The 19,538-nt window shown below is 44.5% G+C and overlaps 1 protein-coding gene across 2 annotated transcripts in view; it reads left to right on the top strand.

The window, feature by feature from the left end:
• Nucleotides 1-19,538, top strand: part of LOC124034188 (fibrosin-1-like protein) — a 437,533-nt gene that overhangs the window by 92,741 nt on the left and 325,254 nt on the right. For both annotated transcript variants that reach the window (XM_046347042.1, XM_046347043.1), the window contains exon 2: nucleotides 434-676. In XM_046347042.1, coding sequence (XP_046202998.1) covers nucleotides 434-676 — 243 coding nt within the window. The remainder of the gene's footprint in view (nucleotides 1-433; nucleotides 677-19,538) is intronic.

Genomic DNA, 19,538 nt, shown 5'->3' with positions numbered 1-19,538 from the left:
TACCCAGCCCTACCCAGGGATGACTCAAGTGCTAGACATCAAGAGGAGGTAGCCTGGCCATGATGTAACAGTAGCTAACTGTAGCTGTCTGTCAACCTAACAAAGGGGCCATTTTTACCAGACTGTACTGTTTTTTTCTCTTCAAGAAAAGGTTCCTTCCTATCATTATAAGCTTATCAAAGACAGAGCCATAATATGATTAGGGACTTGAGGGTAGTATTGTGCTTCTGCTGACTGAATAAAACATGTCTTGAGAGTCTACTACTGACTTTGTTGCTGTAGATAGTCTTTCTTTCTGCTTTGAATAATCCGACACAGCAAAGGTGCAGCTGTGCACGTGACTGTTCGCTAACATTAACCCCCGCATCCTATTTTTCCAGACATGAATATCCTGCTAATATGCTCTAATATGCTTTCTTTTCTTCTCTTCCAGAAGAAGACTGGGGCCCTGAAGTCTCAGGAGCGGAAGGAGAAGGAGAAGGAGAGGTGGAGAGAGGAGAAGCAGCAGGAGACGGTGGTGAAGAGACAGAAGGAGAAGGAGGAGGAGGAGGAGGAGAACGTCATGCCCACTTCTCTGGACCCCCTGGAGAACGGCTTCATCAACCACGCCCAGAGAGAGCAGGAGAGGATGAACGACAGACTGCTGAAGAAAACCTACTCCAAGAAGAACAAACAGGTCGGTTTTTATTTAACTTAGTTATCGAGAAAGTACCATTGAGGTCAGAAGACCTCTTTTAGGGAGACCTGAGTGCTGTGTGGTGTTCTATTGGAATGTAAATGAAGCCACAGGCTGAAGGCTATTTTCCATGGGGGTCCTGTTGCTGGTGTTGTTTCTCGTTCTGTATGTTCCCTGAATCACTCACTGTTGGAAGTTCCTTCACTCTCAGACTGACTGAGGCCAGTACTGGTGGCCAGGGGCAGCCTGTACTGCTAGGCCATTTGAGTCAGAGTCTGGCACAGGGAGAAGATTAGGCAGGAAGCCATTAAAGCAAATAATGAGGCTGTGTAGTGAGAGCCTTCCTCATCTGACCCGAATACCTCCTTGGTAAGATTTGTTGATAAGGAAGTTAATAGTGTTGTACGGTGTACCAAAACGTAGGTACTTTTTCGATACTATAACATGAAAATTGCAGTGGTGGAAAAAGTACCTAATTGTCATACTTGAGTAAAAGTAAACAACACCTTAATAGAAAAGGATAGCCTAGGGCACACTACAACACCCAGACATCATTTACAAACAGAGCATTTGTGTTTAGTGAGTCCGCCAGATCAGAGGCAGTAGGGACGACCAGGGATGTTCTCTTGATAAGCCTGTGAATTAGACCATTTTCCTGTCCTGCTAATAAGCATTCAAAATTTAACAAGTACCTTTGGGTGTCAGGGAAAGTGTATGGAGTAAAAAGTACATATTTTATTTAGGAATGTAGTAAAGTAAAAGTAAAAGTTGTCAAATATATAAATAGTAAAGTACAGATACCCCAAAAAACTACTTAAGTAAGTAAAGTATTTTTACTTCAGTACTTTACACCACTGGAAAATTGTTTCGATACTAAAATTTGGTTATTGTATCAAATGTGTCTCACATCGTACACTGACTGAGAGAATCAAGTCTGTCTAGTGATTTGTCGACTGGGCCAGTACTTTCTCAGCACATTTGGCGTTCCAGTTCAACATTTAGCCTACATGCTCTGAAACCGCTGGTTCTGTGTCGCAGTCAGCACCACATTGTTGAGATTCCACATGGAAAACTGATTGGTTGTTCATTCAAGCACCGTTCAGTCAAGGGAGTTAATGCATTCACATGGCACACACGAGCTGTCCAGACGAGCAATAATAAGCACTCATCAATCCATTCGCTGAGTTCATTTATTTTAGAGAAAGTGATTTACAAGAGTAAACTTTCAATAGAGAACATAGTAGCAAACTAGCGATAGGCTACTGTTGATAGTATACCGCTCTACAAAAAGCAGTCTAGCATTTATCTTGACGACTGTAGCCAGAGAAAAAGTCTCTCTTAAAGGGGCAGTGTCTTATTTCAACATTGATGTAATTTGACCCAATATTATGGCCAGAATGAGCACATTTATCCTGATATATATATATATATATATGTGTGTGTGTGTGTGTGTGTGTGTGTGTATATGTAACGGATGTGAAACGGCTAGCTTAGTTAGCGGTGCGCGCTAAATAGCGTTTCAAGTTGGAGACTTTTTCTCCCTCACCAACTTCAAACATCAGCTATTAACCGATCGCTGCAGCTGTACATAGTCTATTGGTAAATAGCCCACCCATTTTCACCTACCTCATTCCCCATACTGTTTTTATACTGTTTTTTATTTATTTACTTTTCTGCTCTTTTGTATGACCATCTGATCAACTCAGTGTTAACAAAATTATTATTGACCTGGTTAAATAAAGGTGAAAATAAAAAATAAATAAAAAAAAAATAAATGTGTGTGTGTGTGTGTGTGTGTGTGTGTGTGTGTGTGTGTGTGTGTGTGTGTGTGTGTGTGTGTGTGTGTGTGTGTGTGTGTGTGTGTGTGTGTGTGTGTGTGTGTGTGTGTGTGTGTGTGTGTGTGTGTGTGTGTATATGTAACGGATGTGAAACGGCTAGCTTAGTTAGCGGTGTTTAGCGTTTCAATCTGACTCACTTGCTCTGAGACCTTGAAGTAGTAGTTCCCCTTGCTCTGCAAGGGCTGCGTAAATAGCCCACCCATTTTCACCTACCTCATTCCCATACTGTTTTTATACTGTTTTTTATTTATTTACTTTTCTGCTCTTTTGCACACCAATATCTCTACCTGTACATGACCATCTGATCATTTATCACTCCAGTGTTAATCTGCAAAATTGTATTATTCGCCTACCTCCTCATGCCTTTTGCACACATTGTATATAGACTGCCCATTTCTTTCTACTGTGTTATTGACTTGTTAATTGTTTATTCCATGTGTAACTCTGTGTTGTCTGTTCACACTGCTATGCTTTATCTTGGCCAGGTCGCAGTTGCAAATGAGAACTTGTTCTCAACTAGCCTACCTGGTTAAATAAAGGTGAAATAAAAAATAAATAAAAAATTTGTGGAGCGATGGGTAACGATGCTTCGAAGGATTTTAGTCTAATGTCAAGTGCCCACCACTCCATCTGCTACAGTGAGTCGGCCTACCATTACATCTGTGCTTGAACTTAACACAAAGTACAACAAAAAACTAAAAAGATGCCCAAAGGTTATTCTGTGTTTGGCTAAAATGCGTTTCGGTATTGAGTATCATGATAAGAAATCTGGCATCGGTATTGAAATCAAAATTCTGGTATTGTGACATCACTAGAAGTTAACATGCTCTACACATATATCTAGACTATGGCATGGACTGGAGAACCCAAATGTAGACTGTAGAGAATGCAGTGGCAGAATCTCTCTCTTCTCTCTCTCTCTCTCTCTCTCTCTCTCTCTCTCTCTCTCTCTCTCTCTCTCTCTCTCTCTCTCTCTCTCTGTCTGTCTCTCTGTCTGTCTCTCTCTCTCTCTCTCTCTCTCTCTCTCTCTCTCTCTCTCTCTCTCTCTCTCTCTCTCTCTCTCTCTCTCTCTCTCTCTCTCTCTCTCTCTCTCTCTCTCTCTCTCTCTCTCTCTCTCTCTCTCTCTCTCTCTCTCTCTCTCTCTCTCTCTCATTCTCTCTCTCTCTCTCTCTCTTCTCCCTTCCCTCCAGCCGTGTTATCAGAGTCTCCTAAAACAGCTCCAAAGCATCTCTGGAATCCAATGCATATAAAACACAGCATTCCAGATGGGAATGGGGTTTGATGAGAGCCTTTGTGTTTTTATCTCCTACTGAAAATGTCCTTGGCACCATTGTAAACTGAGGCTATTATAGCCCATGTGGCTGTTTATCATCCTCGCTTCTCCCCACTGGCAACTTAGTTTGTTTCCTCCTCGATAACACACACACACACAACTTTCATACCGTGGTAATTGTAGTGGGGTTGGAAGCCTCAACAAAGCAGCCATCTGGATATGAAAGATGGTGTTTATGTACGTGTGTGTGTAGGTTTCCGTATAGCTGCTTTGATATCACAGAGAAGAGAGAGAGAGTCATTATAAAAGCCTCCAAAGCCCCTCTAATCATACTGCTTATTGAGGGAACTTGAATAGAGAGCTTGCTGCTTGATGTTGGAGGGTAAAATACAGCTAACAGATTTTTCCCAGGAACACCCTGGGGTCAGAGGAGGATGGGTCTGCGTTGTAAATGCCACCCTATTCCCTTTATAGTGCATCTGGTCAAAAGTAGTTCGCTATAAAGGGAGTAGGGTGCTTTTTGAGATGTGTCCTAAGAGCAAGACTCTAACTATAATGTTTGTATGTAAGAGATTCACCGGGTTTGATGTCAGTGTTTGGCCCAATGTGAATTTGGACTTAGTGTGCCTTTTACTGCCCCCTCGCTGAACCAGCCTATATATTAGAAGGACTGCACTTAGGGGAGACTTTTTACTCAACTGAACCAATTACCCTAGGACCTCGTGTCCTTCTTCCTCTCTACTCCTGGTTTGCCTGACTAGCTCTCACGTCAGTCAGTGAAGAGATGTCCCCGGTGTGCTCTTATCCTCTTCCTGATCTTCCGTGGCTGGCAACTGGAGCAGAAGCAGCTTCTCTGCTCTCAGGCACGTATGGCAAGCATGTCAAAAACTATTTATTCGAATTCTGTTCTGTTCACAGTTCCCGGCCTCCTCTTTTGCGTTACCTCAGTAAAAATCTACCAAGGGAAGACAATATCTGTTATATGATGAATTGTGACAACTTAGGGCATTGTGATCTTCAATGACCTCAAAACTGGTTATGAAAACACATGATAATGCTGACTGTAGTGAAACAACAGTCTTGCCCGCTGCCCAGCGCTTACGCACACACACACGCACACACACACACACACACACACACACACACACACACACACACACACACACACACACACACACACACACACACACACACACACACACACACACACACACACACACACACACACACACACACACACACACACACACACACACACACACACTATATATACATCATACTCTCCTCTTCCAGCCTGCTGCGTGGCCTAGCATCCTATTAGTGATTAGATTTATACCTGGATGTCATAAGGTGAATGCACCAATTTGTAAGTCGCTCTGGATAAGAGCGTCTGCTAAATGACTTAAATGTAAATGTAAATGTACTTGTATTTTATTTTGATTCTAATTTAGTCACATGCACAGATGTAGTTGCTGTGTACTGTGAAATACTTCATCTCCGAGCTCCAACAGTGCAGGTGTGAATGAAACAATAATAAAACAGATTTAAAAAAAAATATACATACTGTAAAAAGGATAAATATAAATGTCCATTGGGATGTGGGCGGGGTAATTGTCCATTGGGGGGGCGGGGAATAAAATCCATAGAGGGAGCAGTACGGGGGGAGGTTAGGATGGTGACAGGGTGAGTAGGCAGCTGACTAGAGGTGGCTATTCAGCAGCCTGATGGTCTGGGGCTAGAAAATATTGGCCAGTCTGTTAGTTTTAGCCATGATGCTCCTGTACTGCCCACATCTGACTGACGGAGGCAGGGAGAACAGGCCATGGCTCGGGTGGCTGAGGTCCCTGATTATCTTCTTGGCCTGATTATCTTCTTGGCCTTCCTGTGTCCTGGAGGGCAAGCAGTATGCATCAAGTGCTGCAGTGTGCACCCAGTATGCTCTTGATGGTGCTCCTGTAGAACACTTGAGTGTTGTTCCCTGGCGTGGTAAACATGATCTCACTAACGTCATATGGCCATATCTAAACTAACCTCTGCCTTTTAGCTCCACTGTAAGCCCTTTGGACATCAGTGCTGACCCAGAGTCAGAGTCTATGAACCTGCGGATGTATCCTGAATACCCTATCTGTTTGTCTGTGGGAGGAGTGCAGGATTAGGTCCACACTGCAGTCTAGGTATGTTTTTAAGCACTAAGCCGGGAGGGGGGTCAGATCAGCTGGGGCTAACTGTTCACTGGGGCATAGTTCACTGTTGTGTTCACTCTTACGCTGCTGCTGTGTAGTGGGATAGCGGTGGCGGCTGGAGGCTGTAAAGCCTGATAGGCGGGAAAACAGTACAGGCTGTTAGGTTGTAAAGTAATGCAGCAGATGAAGACCAAGACCCAGGTTATCTGCTCTGTTGAATATCCTGTCCCCTCCGTCTCATCCTCCCCTTCCTTCTCCAAGCTGATAGAATATCTCCCCTGTTCTCCTCCAATTTCTGTCCCTCTTCCTCCTCCGCCTCGTCCTCCAGCTCCTGCTCCTACTCCTGCTTCTCCTCCCCTCCTCCTCCAGCTTCTGTCCCTCTTCCTCCTCCGCCTCGTCCTCCAGCTCCTTCTCCTACTCCTGCTTCTCCTCCCCTCCTCCACCAGCTTCTGTCCCTCTTCCTCCTCCGCCTCGTCCTCCAGCTCCTGCTCCTACTCCTGCTTCTCCTCCCCTCCTCCTCCAGCTTCTGTCCCTCTTCCTCCTCCGCCTCGTCCTCCAGCTCCTGCTCCTACTCCTGCTTCTCCTCCCCTCCTCCTCCAGCTTCTGTCCCTCTTCCTTCTCCGCCTCGTCCTCCAGCTCCTGCTCCTACTCCTGCTTCTCCTCCCCTCTTCCTCCAGCTTCTGTCCCTCTTCCTCCTCCGCCTCGTCCTCCAGCTCCTGCTCCTACTCCAGCTTCTCCTCCCCTCCTCCTCCAGCTTCTGTCCCTCTTACTCCTCCGCCTCGTCCTCCAGCTCCTGCTCCTACTCCTGCTTCTCCTCCCCTCCTCCTCCAGCTTCTGTCCCTCTTCCTCCTCCGCCTCGTCCTCCAGCTCCTGCTCCTACTCCTGCTTCTCCTCCCCTCCTTCTCCAGCTTCTCTTCCTCCTCCTCCTCCTCCTTTTACACATCCACAGCAGCAGGACACACAATCTCTCGCCAAATGACCCCCGTCACCACCCCACCACTTAAACAGCATATCACCCCTCAGTGCAGAGCACTCCGACACCAGTCTCTGGGTCTGTAATGTAGCCAATCAAATCAAATTGTATTAGTCACATGCGCCGAATACAACAGGTGTAGTGAAATGCTTACTTACGAGCCCCAAACCAACAATGCAGTTTCAAAAAATATGGATAAGAATAAGAGATAAAAGTAACAATTCATTAAAGAGCAGCAGTAAAACAAATAGAGAAACTATACAGTATACAGGTGGGTACTGGTACAGAGTCAGTGTGCGGGGGCACCGGTAAGTTGAGGTAGTATGTACATGTAGTAGAGTTATTAAAATGACTATGCATAGATGACAACAGAGAGTAGCAGTAGTGTAAAGGGGTGAGAGGGGGGCAATGCAAATAGTCTGGGTAGCCATTTGACTAGATATTCAGGAGTCTTATGGCTTGGGGGTAGAAGCTGTTTAGAAGCCTCTTGGACCTGGACTTTGTGCTCCGGTACTGCTTGCCGTGCGGAAGCAGAGAGAACAGTCTATGACTAGAGTGGTGGAGTCTTTGACAGTTTTTAGGGCCTTCCTCTGAAACCGCCTGGTATAGAGGTCATGGATGGCATGAAGCTTGGCCCCAGTGATGTACTGGGCCGTTCACACTACCCTCTGTAGTGCCTTGCAGTTGGAGGCCGAGCAGTTGCCATACCAGGCAGTGATGCAACCAGTGATGTTCTCTATGGTGCAGCTGTAGAACCTTTTGAGGATCTGAGGACCCATGCCAAAACCTTTTAGTCTCCTGAGGGGGAATAGGTTTTGTCGTGCCCTCTTCACGACTGTCTTGGTGTGCTTGGACCATGTTAGTTTGTTGGTGAAGTGGACACCAAGGAACTTGAAGCTCTCAACCTGCTCCACTGCAGCCCCATTGATGATACTGGGGGCGTGCTCAGTCCTCTTTTTCCTGTTGTCCATAATCATCTCCTTTGTCTTGACCATGTTGAGGGAGAGGTTGTTGTCCGGGCACCACACGGCCAGGTTTCTGACCTCCTCCCTATAGGCTGTCTTGTCGTTGTCGGTGATCAGGCCTACCACTGGTGTGTCATCTGCAAATTTAATGATGGTGATTGGGTCGTGCCTTGCCGTGCAGTTATGAGTGAACAGGGAGTACAGGAGGGGACTAGCACGACTCTGTGTTGAGGATCAGCGTGGCGAATGTTTTGTTACCTACCCTTACCACCTGGGGACGGCCCGTCTGGAAGTCCAGTATCCAGTTGCAGAGGAAGGTGTTTAGTTCCAGGGTCCTTAGCTTATTGATGAGCTTTGTGGGCACTATAGTGTTGAACGCTGAGCTGTAGTCAATGAATAGTATTCTCACATAGGTATTCCTTTTGTCCAGGTGGGAAAGGGCAGTGTGGAGTGCAATAGAGATTGCATCATCTGTGGATCTGTTGGGGTAGTATGCAAATTGGAGTGGGTCTAGGGTTTCTGTGATGATGGTGTTGATGTGAGCCATGACCATCCTTTCAAAGCACTTCATGGCTACAGAAGTGAGTGCTATGTGTCGGTAGTCATTTAGGCAGGTTAGCTTAGTGTTCTTGGGCACAGGCACTATGGTGGTCTGCTTAAAACATGTTGGTATTACAGACTCGGACAGGGAGAGGTTGAAAATGTCAGTGAAGACACTTGCCAGTTGGTCAGCGCATGCTCTCAGTACATGTCCTGGTAATCCGTCTGGCCCTGCGGCCTTCTGAATGTTGACCTACTTAAAGGTCTTACTCACACTGGCTGCGGAGAGCGTGATCACATAGTCTTCCAGAACTGCTGGTGCTCTCATGCATGTTTCAGTGTTATTTGCCTCGAAGCAAGCATAGAATAAGTTTAGCTCGTCTGGTAAGCTTGTGTCACTGGGCAGTTCTTGGCGGTGCTTCCCTTTGTAGTCTGTAATGGTTTGCAAGCCCTGCCACATCCGACGAGCGTCAGAGACGGTGTAGTGCGATTCGATTTTAGTCCTGTGTTGAGACTTTGCCTGTTTGATGATTTGTCGGAGGGCATAGCAGGATTTCTTATAAGCTTCATGGTTAGAGTCCTGCTCCTTGAAAGCGGCAGCTCTAGCCTTTAGCTCAGTGCGGATTCTGCCTGTAATCCATGGCTTTTGGTTGGGGTATGTACATACGGTCACTGTGGGGACGACATTATTGATGCACTTATTGGTGAAGCCAATGACTGATGTGGTGTACTCCTCAATGCCATCGGAGGAATCCCGGAACATGTTCCAGTCTGTGCTAGCAAAACAGTCCTGTAGCTTAGCATCTGCTTCATCTGACCACTTTTTTATTGAGCTAGTCACTGGTGCTTCCTGCTTTCATTTTTGTTTGTAAGCAGGAATCAGGAGGATAGAATTATGGTCAGATTTGCCAAATGGAGGGCGAGGGAGAGCTTTGTATCCGTCTCTGTGTGTGGAGTATAGATGGTCTAGAGTTATTTTCCCTCTGGTTGCACATTTAACATGCTGATAAGAATTTGGTAAAACGGATTTAAGTTTCCCTGCATTAAAGTCCCCGGCTACTAGGAGTGCCGTCTCTGAGTGAGAGTTTTCTTGTTTGCTTATGGCGGAATAGAGCTCATTCAATGCTGTCTTAGTGCCAGCCTCTGACTGTGGTGGTATGTAAACAGCTACAAAGAATACAGATGAAAACTCTCTCGGTTGGTAGTGTGGTCTACAGTTTATCATAAGATATTCTACCTCAGGCAAGCAGTAACTCGAGTCTTCCTTAGATATCGTGCACAAGCTGTTATTTATGAAAATACATAGTCCACCGCCCCTTGTCTTACCAGACACCGCTGTTCTATCCTGCCGATACATTGAATAACCAGCCAACTGTATGTTGATATTGTCGTCGTTCAGCCTCGACTCCATGAAGCATAAGATGTTACAGTTTTTAATGTCACATTGGTAGTTTAATCCTCCGCGTAACTCGTTGATTTTATTCTCCAATGATTGCACGTTTGGTTGCAGAATGGAAGGAAGTGGTGGTTTATTCTATCGCCTACGAATTCTCAGAAGGCAGCCCACCCTTCGGCTTCTCTTTCTCCGCCTCCTATTCATGCAGATCACTTGTATCGGGGCCTGTTCCTGACGACAGGCTATCCTTCGCATTCAGAGTCGTGAAAGGAAAAAAGGATTCTGCAAGTCCGTGGTGAGTAATCGCAGTGCTGATGTCCAGAAGTTGTTTTCGGTCAAAAGAGACGGTAGTGGCAACATTATGAAAAAAAGTAAGTACAAAAATAAGTTACAAACAATGCAAATAAATTAACAAAAAAAAACTTTCGGCTGGGGGCATGTAAAACATAAAACGTGTTATGTCATTGGTTGATGGCTGTAAGGGGTGCTTTGATAAGAGGGACTTGACCCCTGTGATTCAGGTATTGTTAACAGAGTTGGGAATGAAAGGATGAATTGCGCTGGAGCCAGGGTCATGTTCATTACTGTAGGTCCAAAAATCACCATGAGGGACTAACCAGAGCTGCGGACATTCCTTTTGTCTTTGATATGTTCTTCTGTCTTGCACCTGATACGTAGGATGTGCATATTTTATATTTTTTCTCTTAGTAAAAAAAACTATCTGAACCAGAAACACTTGTTTTTGTTTTCCGTGCAAAACGTTTTGTGACGGTATGCCCTAATGAACACAGTCCAGCTGAGGTATCTGTACTGAACTCTGCAGGGTGATCTAGACTCACTGAGGAGAGATAAAGAGACAGACAGAGACAGCGATGTGCAGAGTAGTTGCAGTGCTAATAGAAGTTGACGGACCAATTAGTGGGCTGCCGGTAACACAAACACATATGCATGATGAGTATGCTGCTGGGGCTAATTGTCTTTTGCTCCTGCATCAAAGAGAAGAAGAGAGGAGATGAGTGTTTGGCTGGCAGTGGCACTCGGCTCTCACTGTCTCCCTACCTGTTTCTGTGTTGTCGTATGAGTAGGAGGAGAATAGCAACTGTTAACTCAGGATAAAAAAACAAGAAGGATATAGTAACGACATTGTGTTATATTATCTAATGTTCTGTATTTATGTTACACAAGACTGTGCAGATCATTTCCTCAGAGGAAGTCAATGAAGTATTACAGTCTAAACTGAATCTAGCAAACACGGAGTCATATGAGGAACAGGCTAGACTTTGTAGACATTTTCTCACTGAAATGTCCATCTAAAATCTCTATTTAGCTATGACTAGGTGGAAATTGACTGGTGTAAATCCATTGCCTCAGAGTGTGTCCAGAGCTAATCTAAATTGTCTATTTTCTGCTCTGAAAAGCTTTCCAACCACACTCCAGAGTTTATCTAAGGACTCCAGACTCCTCAGTGGGCTCAGTGTGGCCCACCTTGTTTGCTTTTGGACGGCAGCCTCCTGCCCACAGTGCCAGGGACGTCTGGGGAGCAGTGTACAAATTGCAAATGGTGCTGCGCTGAGTGTAGCTGCACTTATAAGTCTAGCCCCATTCCCAACACTAACCCTAGCCCCTAGCACTATTAGTGTTAAAATTACAAATGATGCTGCACTGAGTAGGAGGTTCTGATAACTCCTGCCTTAGTCCCAGTCCCAGTCCCTGCACCAAACCGACTCCAAACCTATACACCAGCCCCCTGTCTTATACCCTAACCCCAGGGCCCTAAACCCAAGCCTACTGCACTCCAGTACTGCTGGTCCTCTCAGGACTCGCCTTCCTCTACCAGCTCCATTATTCCACAGGTCCCCTGGGCCAACACATCAATCTCTCAGCACTGCATGGTGCTCAGCGAAAAAAAGAGTGAGTGAAAAAAAACATCCTAAATCAAATCACTCACACAGCTCTGACAACCTCTGGCCCGGCGCGCTTAGTCAGGTGAATATTGCATGGGGGGGTAAGTCATGATTAATGCTGGGGCATGTTAGGCATTTGGCCAGGGCATAGCGGGCACAGTGCAGGGCCCATACACACAGACACACGTCCCAGCTCTTCTCTAGTAGTCCACCCTTATTGAGCTGTTTCCTGCTGCAGCCGGGGTAGAGGCTGTTGGGAACCCAGAAGTAGCACTCACGGACAATTACCCTGTCTTGCGGAACCCCTCGCCAACAGCCAATGAAATTGCAGGGCGCCAAATACAAATCAACATAAATCTCATAAATCAAATTTCTCAAACATACAAGTATGAGGCACCATTTTAAAGATAAAATACTCGTTAATCCAGCCAAAGTGTCTGTTTTCAAAAATGCTTTACAGCGAAAGCTCCACAAACTATTATGTTAGGTCACCACCAAGCCACAAAAAAACCCAGCCATTTTTCCAGCCAAAGCGAGGAGTCACAAAAAGAACAAATAGAGATAAAATGAATCACTAACCTTTGTTGATCTTCATCGGATGACACTCATAGGACTTCATGTTACACAATATATGTATGTTTTGTTCGATAAAGTGCATATTTATATCACAAAATCTCATTTTACATTGGCGCATTACGTTCAGTAGTTCTAAAACATGCGGTGATTTTGCAGAGAGCCACATGAATTCACAGAAATACTCATTATAAATGTTGATTAAAATTCAAGTGTTATGCATGGAACTTTAGATACGCTTCTCCTCAATGCAACCGCTGTGTCAGATTTTTTAAAACTTTATGGAAAAAGCAGAATCTGAGTACGGCACTCAGAGCCCAAACCAGCCAAAATAAATATCTGCCATGTTGCGCAGTCAACATTAGTCAAAAATAGCATTATAAATATTCACTTACCTTTGATGATCTTCATCAGAATGTACTCCCAGGAATCGCAGTTTCACAATAAATGTTTGTTTTGTTCGATAATGTCCATAATGTATGTCCAAATAGTTAATTTTGTTAGGGCGTTTGGTAAACAAATCCAAAAGCGCATTCAGGTCCAAAAAGTTCAAAAAGTTATATTACAGGTCGAAGAAACTTGTCAAACTAAGTATAGAATCAATCTTTAGGATGTTTTTATCATAAATGTTCAATAAAGAATTCTATTGTCTGTAGAAAAGCAATGGAACGGAGGTCGCTCTCATGTGAAATGTGCGTGACCAGCGCATGACTATGCCAGACCACTGACTCAAAGAGCTCTCATCCGGTCCCACTTCACAGTAGAAGCTTGAAACAACGTTCTAAAGACAGTTGACATCTAGTGGAAGTCTTAGGAAGTGCAATAGGGGCTGAGTTCAAAAACTACAAACCTCAGCTTTTCCACTTCCTGTTTGGATTTTTTTCTCAGGTTTTTGCCTGCCATATGAGTTCTGTTATACTCACAGACATAATTCAAACAGTTTTAGAAACGTCAGAGTGTTTTCTATCTAATACTAATAATAATATGCATATATTAGCATCTGGGACTGTAAACTGGCAGTTTACTCTGGGCACGCTATTCATCCAAAAGTGAAAATGCTGCCCCCTATCCCAAAGAAGTTACGGCAGGGAACATTGAATTAGCAAGGCTGAAGAGACATGGCCTTCGTGTAAGGTCTGGTGCAGTAATGGTATGGGTTAGTGGTTTTACCGGCCTGGAGAAGCAAAAACGTGCTGTGTAAACCGGCTCTAATGTTTGGCTGACGTTGCTTTTACGTTTTGATTGATCTATAGTGGTGGCAGGCAGGCGTAATGTTCGTTAGTGGGATGATGGATGTGATTGTGCACTAATTTGGGTTTCTAATTTGGCATTTTTGTAGAACTGTGATAATAATTCGTACGTTGACTGGTTTGTAATGGTATAGTTTTTAAATATAAGTATAATAGGGAATAGAGTAGAGCTCTGCGATATATTGACTGAATGATCACGATCATGATAAATAGAACGCTATGTTCATACCATTTAATGTGCACTTTTACGCTTTTATATTACCATTAAAACTACTACTACTTGTTGTAGCCATCAATTGTCACTTTAGCAATTGGGCATAGTAGCAGACTTATTTCATTTCAAACGTCACATTGCTGTAGTGTAGGCTACTTATGGTAATTATCGATATCAATAAAAATCAGTAGAGTAGTAATGGTCAATGGAAATAGTGGTTTTTCTATAATATCAATGGGTCAGAGACATGGGAGGAATTTCAGTCCAGGACTCATAGCTGCATGGCAAGTTCTCATTGGTCCAAATTGTTTATACATTGAACATGAAATAGGATACTTGTTATTAGGCCAATGGTCCAGTTTTTTTGTAAGGAATTCTAATTGGTCAACCACAGGCTAGTGCTGGGTTATAAAACTAAATCCTGCCCCTTTGTTCTGTGGAGAGAATCACTGAGGAGAATCACTGAGGACAGGGGAGAATGTACATCTACCTCCCCGCATGATTTGTTCTCTTTGAATAAACCTATTTCCCTCTCCCTGATTTGCTTTGGGGCCTGTGTTGTTGAAGAGTAACATCAACTGCTAACAGTGGGGAGGGAGCGGGGGAAGGGAAGGGACTCTGGGCCGGCTGAAAGCGGAACCCATTATGTTAAGATCTCTTTTGTTGCCTTATTTATTTTCTTTAGCCACAGACACCCTAGCATAAATAATTAGAACTCATGGCTCAATCTGGGCCATAGAGATTGGTGGAGATCAACATGTGATATAAGTGTATGCAGATGACATTTTCCATTATTTATCTGAACCAGAACATTCTCTGTCATTTATTGTACTACTGTTGGACACATATGGTGCTGTATTTCAGAGAACTGAAGTAGTGCCTATTTCTAATTATTACTTTTCAAGCTTAGAAAGTAAATTTAAGTGGAAATGGACAAAGACACACAATACATTTCTGGGTATACTGATACCATGCAATCTGGAGGAGGAGGCAAATAAAATCAATTACTTTCCTTTAATAAATAGAGATCTCTCCCTATTTCTTTGCTAGGTAGGGACAATTTAATCAAAATAAATATATTACCAAGGTTGATATATTACCAACTTTTTAAATAAAATAAGTGGCCTGCTCTCTGACTTTATTTTGAATGGAAAGACCTCGAGCCAAATTGACACCCTATGAAGATGGAGGTCTTGGGGACTACCTCATATGAAGATGTATTACTGGTCTGAACAACTGCTTTCACCTAAACAACGGACAGCAGACTGTCCTTGTGCATGGAGGTCTATCAAAGACATAAATGTAACACCTTATGATCTAAAATATATTAATTACTTCCAGTCCAAGGCACTGAAGAAGGCAATCCAATGATTCTCAATTCTATTTGTATTTGGGAAAATGTACATACATTCATGAGGTGGAAAGAACCAATATCGCCAGGTGTTAAGTTCATGTTTTAAGTATCCCAATATTTCTGTTATTGCAGGGCTATCACTCAGTCAAGAGTGCGCATGCGCAGGAAGTCTAGTCGTTGATGGACCTAGCCTTGAGTGTAATGGCGACCTTTGAGGGTGTTCATATGGTATAGTGAACTTTGTTAAACTGGAACCTTGTCGTTGTGTCATTTCGAGTTAACACCCGGCACCCCTACTTGGTGGAATAGCCCCACCTTACCTCCAGCATTGAATGATATCACCTTTAAGTCCTGGTTCCAAAGTGGCATCATAAGTTTTGAGCATGGTCGCGCTCTACAGTCATCCAATCAATTCTAAGAAAGATTTGGCCGATTTCTTAAAGTTTTTACAACTAAAAAATCTCCTTCAATCGCTTCAACAGAATCTGGATGACCGTAAGGCATATAGCAGAGACAAAATACAGAAAGAACCTGCTACGCCGAAGAAGTTAATTGCCAAGTTATAGCAAGGGTTGGTTGAAACTCTATAAGCAAACGATGGGAAAGGGAAAGGGGGATACCTAGTCAGTTTGTACAACTGAATGCCTTCAACTGAAATGTGTCTTCCGTATTTAACCAAAACCGGAAGCAGATCTAAAGGAAGAAATTGACGAGAACCATTGGTCACAGGTGTGAAAATGTTCACACCTGCTCCTACAACCTAAGACAAACTAATGCAATCGACGATACTTCATAGGACTTACTGCCTGAATGGCATGTAAATGCACCCAGAAATGTCTCCTCTCTGTTGGCGGTACAAAAAGAACAAAGGACCGTATATTACGTACTGCATGCTGTGGTTCTGTGACAAACTAACACCATTCTGGGATAATGTATGTGCTATCATTTCATTCTGTCTAGGAATTTATATCCATCCATCTCCACAATTATGTCTGTTGGGAAATGTAAATATTGGTGATCAATATCAGAGAAAGATTTTTATGCTAGGTCTGATTGCTGCTGCAAAAAAATGATAACCATCAATTGGAAAGCCTCGTTTTCACCCTCAATAACAAATTGGAGTACTGAACTATCTAGCTACAGCCCATTGGATTCTATATACCATAAAGAAGCAAAAAGCAGACTTATTTGACAGAGTTTGGAGACTGTGTGTGAACCATCTCGGGGAGTGTGGTGGTTGAGTGGAGGTGACGCGCGTTTGCGTGCCGGACGGGGTTTCCGAATCGCTGACTGGTTGTGCGCGTGTCACGTTCGGCTGGTTGGCGGGTCGGGGATATCCGAGTTCCCTGGTTCCGACTGGCTCGTGAGCGCACATTGTTCTGGGAGGCAGGGCTAGATTGTATTTGTGATTGTGGGCGAGTGCAGGAATGTTGTTGTGTGGTGGATATTTTGTTCTTGTATTGTATTTTGGAGGTTTGTGTATGTCAGTGTATTTGGGATTCACATTTTACTTTAATATTCTGTTCAAATATATATATATATTTTAAAGGAGCTCTCCTATCGGAATCCTTGCTTGGTCATTGGGAAAGAACACTGTGATGGTGTTGATACATTGATCCAGCTTATGTACTTAAATGTTATTGTACTGTTAACTACATGGATTACTTCATACAATGGTTAGGAACAATATTATATCTATAATGTATCCAAATACACAATACTACTTCATAGGATTCCATTAATCATTATTTGTCTTAAAGTCATTTGTTTGCCTGTGTGGGTGTGGGTGTGGGTGGGGAGGTGTGAGATCCTGTGCGTGCCTGTATATTTGCATGTATGTATGTGTGTGCGTGTGTGTGTGTGTGTGCCTCTGCGTGCCTGCATGTGTTTAAGCACCACTGTGATCCAAATTAGACCATTAGGGTCAATACATTAATGGGATCTGTGGCCCCTGGCCTGTTTTCATAGCCTGTGTCTGGAGGCCAGCAAAGCTGGACATAAACTCAGATGGATTAAATGGGATTAGTGGTGTCACTGAAACAGATGTGATTTTATCAGCTGAGCTGCACTGCACAGTCAGTTCAGTTCCCCTTTTAGCCCACTGCAGAAGCCTGGTTATACTGCACTACAACAGTGCCCCCTGCTGTATATGAGCAGTACTGCATGTACCAGTAGGGGGATGGTAAACCCAAGCTGGGGATATTAACTCTTTACTGGGGATTTTCAGGATCTTGCCGTCCATTGGGGGTCACTGTTCCCATTTGAAAGACGGTGAAGTAGAAGAAGCTCTGCTGCCATCTTGCAAAGCCAAATGCAATGCGAGGCGTCGTGAGTTGTTTCATTTTGTAAAGCAGGCGTAGCAGCGGATCTAGTGCCACGTTGCAGGTGTCATGGTGTTGTGTCCTGTGGTGTGTAATGGATGCTTAATGTGGCGATGAAATGTTGCCATGAAAATATTGTCAGAGATAATAAAATACCTCCAACAAGATAGTTCAAATGCTGATGTTGTTTATTATAATACAGTCCATCGCTGCGGCGCGTACAATAATACATTTTTAACAACACCATGGTGTACTGTACCTTTGGTGTAATCTAAAGTCAAATTATTCCATCGACTGTGTGTGGTTCTGCGTATTTCTGTAAACAAGTACAATTAAGAGGAAAGATTAGTGAAAGATAAAATACTATGGGAATAGTATCAAACTATGTTTAGTTGTATTTGGTTGTAAAGATGTGCACTGAGAGTCGGGAAGCAAGTTCAGGGAGTGAGTGTTTTAATAAATAAACACAACACAATACAAAATAAGAAACACAAACGATGCACAGACATGACACTGGAACAGAAACAATAACGCCTGACGAAGGAACCAAAGGGAGTGACAGATATAGGGCAGGTAATCAAGGAGGTGATGGAGTCCAGGTGGGTCTGATGACGCACAGGTGCACGTAATGATGGTGGCAGGTGTGCACCTTAACGAGCAGCCTGGTGACCTAGAGACCGGAGAGGGAGCGCACATGACAGTACCCCCTCCCCAACGCGCAGCTCCAGCCGCAGGACGCTGACCAAAATGACGATCCTGGGGATCAAGAGCGGACCGGTCACCTCTGCTGAGGCACGGGAAACCTGTCAGTCCGGCTGAGAAGCGGGAGCACGGTGACCTAGAGCACCGGAGAGAGAGCATACCTAACGGTACACCCTCCCCGGCACGTTCGGCTCCAGCCACAGGACGCCAACCCAATGGACGAACCCGGGGGTCAGGAGCGGAACGGTCACCCCTGCTGATGCGCGGGAACCTGTCGCCGGCGGAGGCAGGGGAGCCTGGCGATCCGGCGAAGGCATGAAAGCCCGACGTCATTCCAACTGACACACACACACAAAATCCACTCCCTGATGCTTCCCTTAGGTGAGGCGTTATTCTGTAACGATGTGCGCTGAGAGTCAGGAAGCAAGTTCGGGGAGTGAGTGTTTTAATAAATAAACACAACACAATACAAAACAAGAAACACGAACGACGCACAGACATGACACTGGAACAGAAACAATAACGCCTGGGGAAGGAACCAAAGGGAGTGACAGATATAGGGCAGGTAATCAGGGAAGTGATGGACTCCTGATGACGCACAGGCGCGTGTAACGACGGTGACAGGTGTGCGCCATAACGAGCAGCCTGGTGACCTAGAGACTGGAGAGGGAGCGCACGTGACAATGGTGTAGTATTCAAGTGTGTTCAAAGTATAATATGACACATTTCAAGGGTCTATCAACTGTATAGGCTTGCATTTGATTCGAAAATGATATATATGTGAGCTAGTAATCATGTTCAATGTCTTTTACAATTCAACAACCATCCACATCATCTCACATTCACAGGCTGTAATTATATTTTCTATAGATCCTGCCATTAGATCCTTCCATTTACGGATGTATGCCCGGGGTTTGACGGCAGTTATATGATGATGACAGCTGACAAAGGGGAGGGCTAACAGAACCAGTGTTCCTTTGAAGGCGGCCAAAAGCAACACAGAGTACTTGTCTGTTTGCTCAGAGCCAGGAGAGTGTATGCAAACTGATGTGGGATAACCTATTTGCAAAACAAAAGGGTGTAGGAGTAATCGCCTGCAGACGATGGCTGGAGTGCCCTGGGGGATGGAGGAGTTGGAGGGGTGTGAGAGGCAGACGGGGGAACACGCCCTCCTTCTCCCAGTGGAGTTGGCCCCCAGATGTCGCAGGGTTCCTGTCGTTGACCCCTGAGATGGGGGCAGCTCAGGGTGGGTCCTCAGAGGCCAGGGGGAACCCCCTCTGTTCCTCTGAGGGGTTGAGGAGATGTTGTTATCCAGTCTGTCCAATATGAGCAGTCAGCCAAACCACCAGGCCAGCAATGCTGAGCTGATTAACCCT

Source organism: Oncorhynchus gorbuscha, linkage group LG04, assembly GCF_021184085.1.
Source record: "Oncorhynchus gorbuscha isolate QuinsamMale2020 ecotype Even-year linkage group LG04, OgorEven_v1.0, whole genome shotgun sequence".
In the NCBI taxonomy this organism is placed as follows: domain Eukaryota; kingdom Metazoa; phylum Chordata; class Actinopteri; order Salmoniformes; family Salmonidae; genus Oncorhynchus; species Oncorhynchus gorbuscha.
This window is presented reverse-complemented; position numbering and strand designations above follow the sequence as displayed.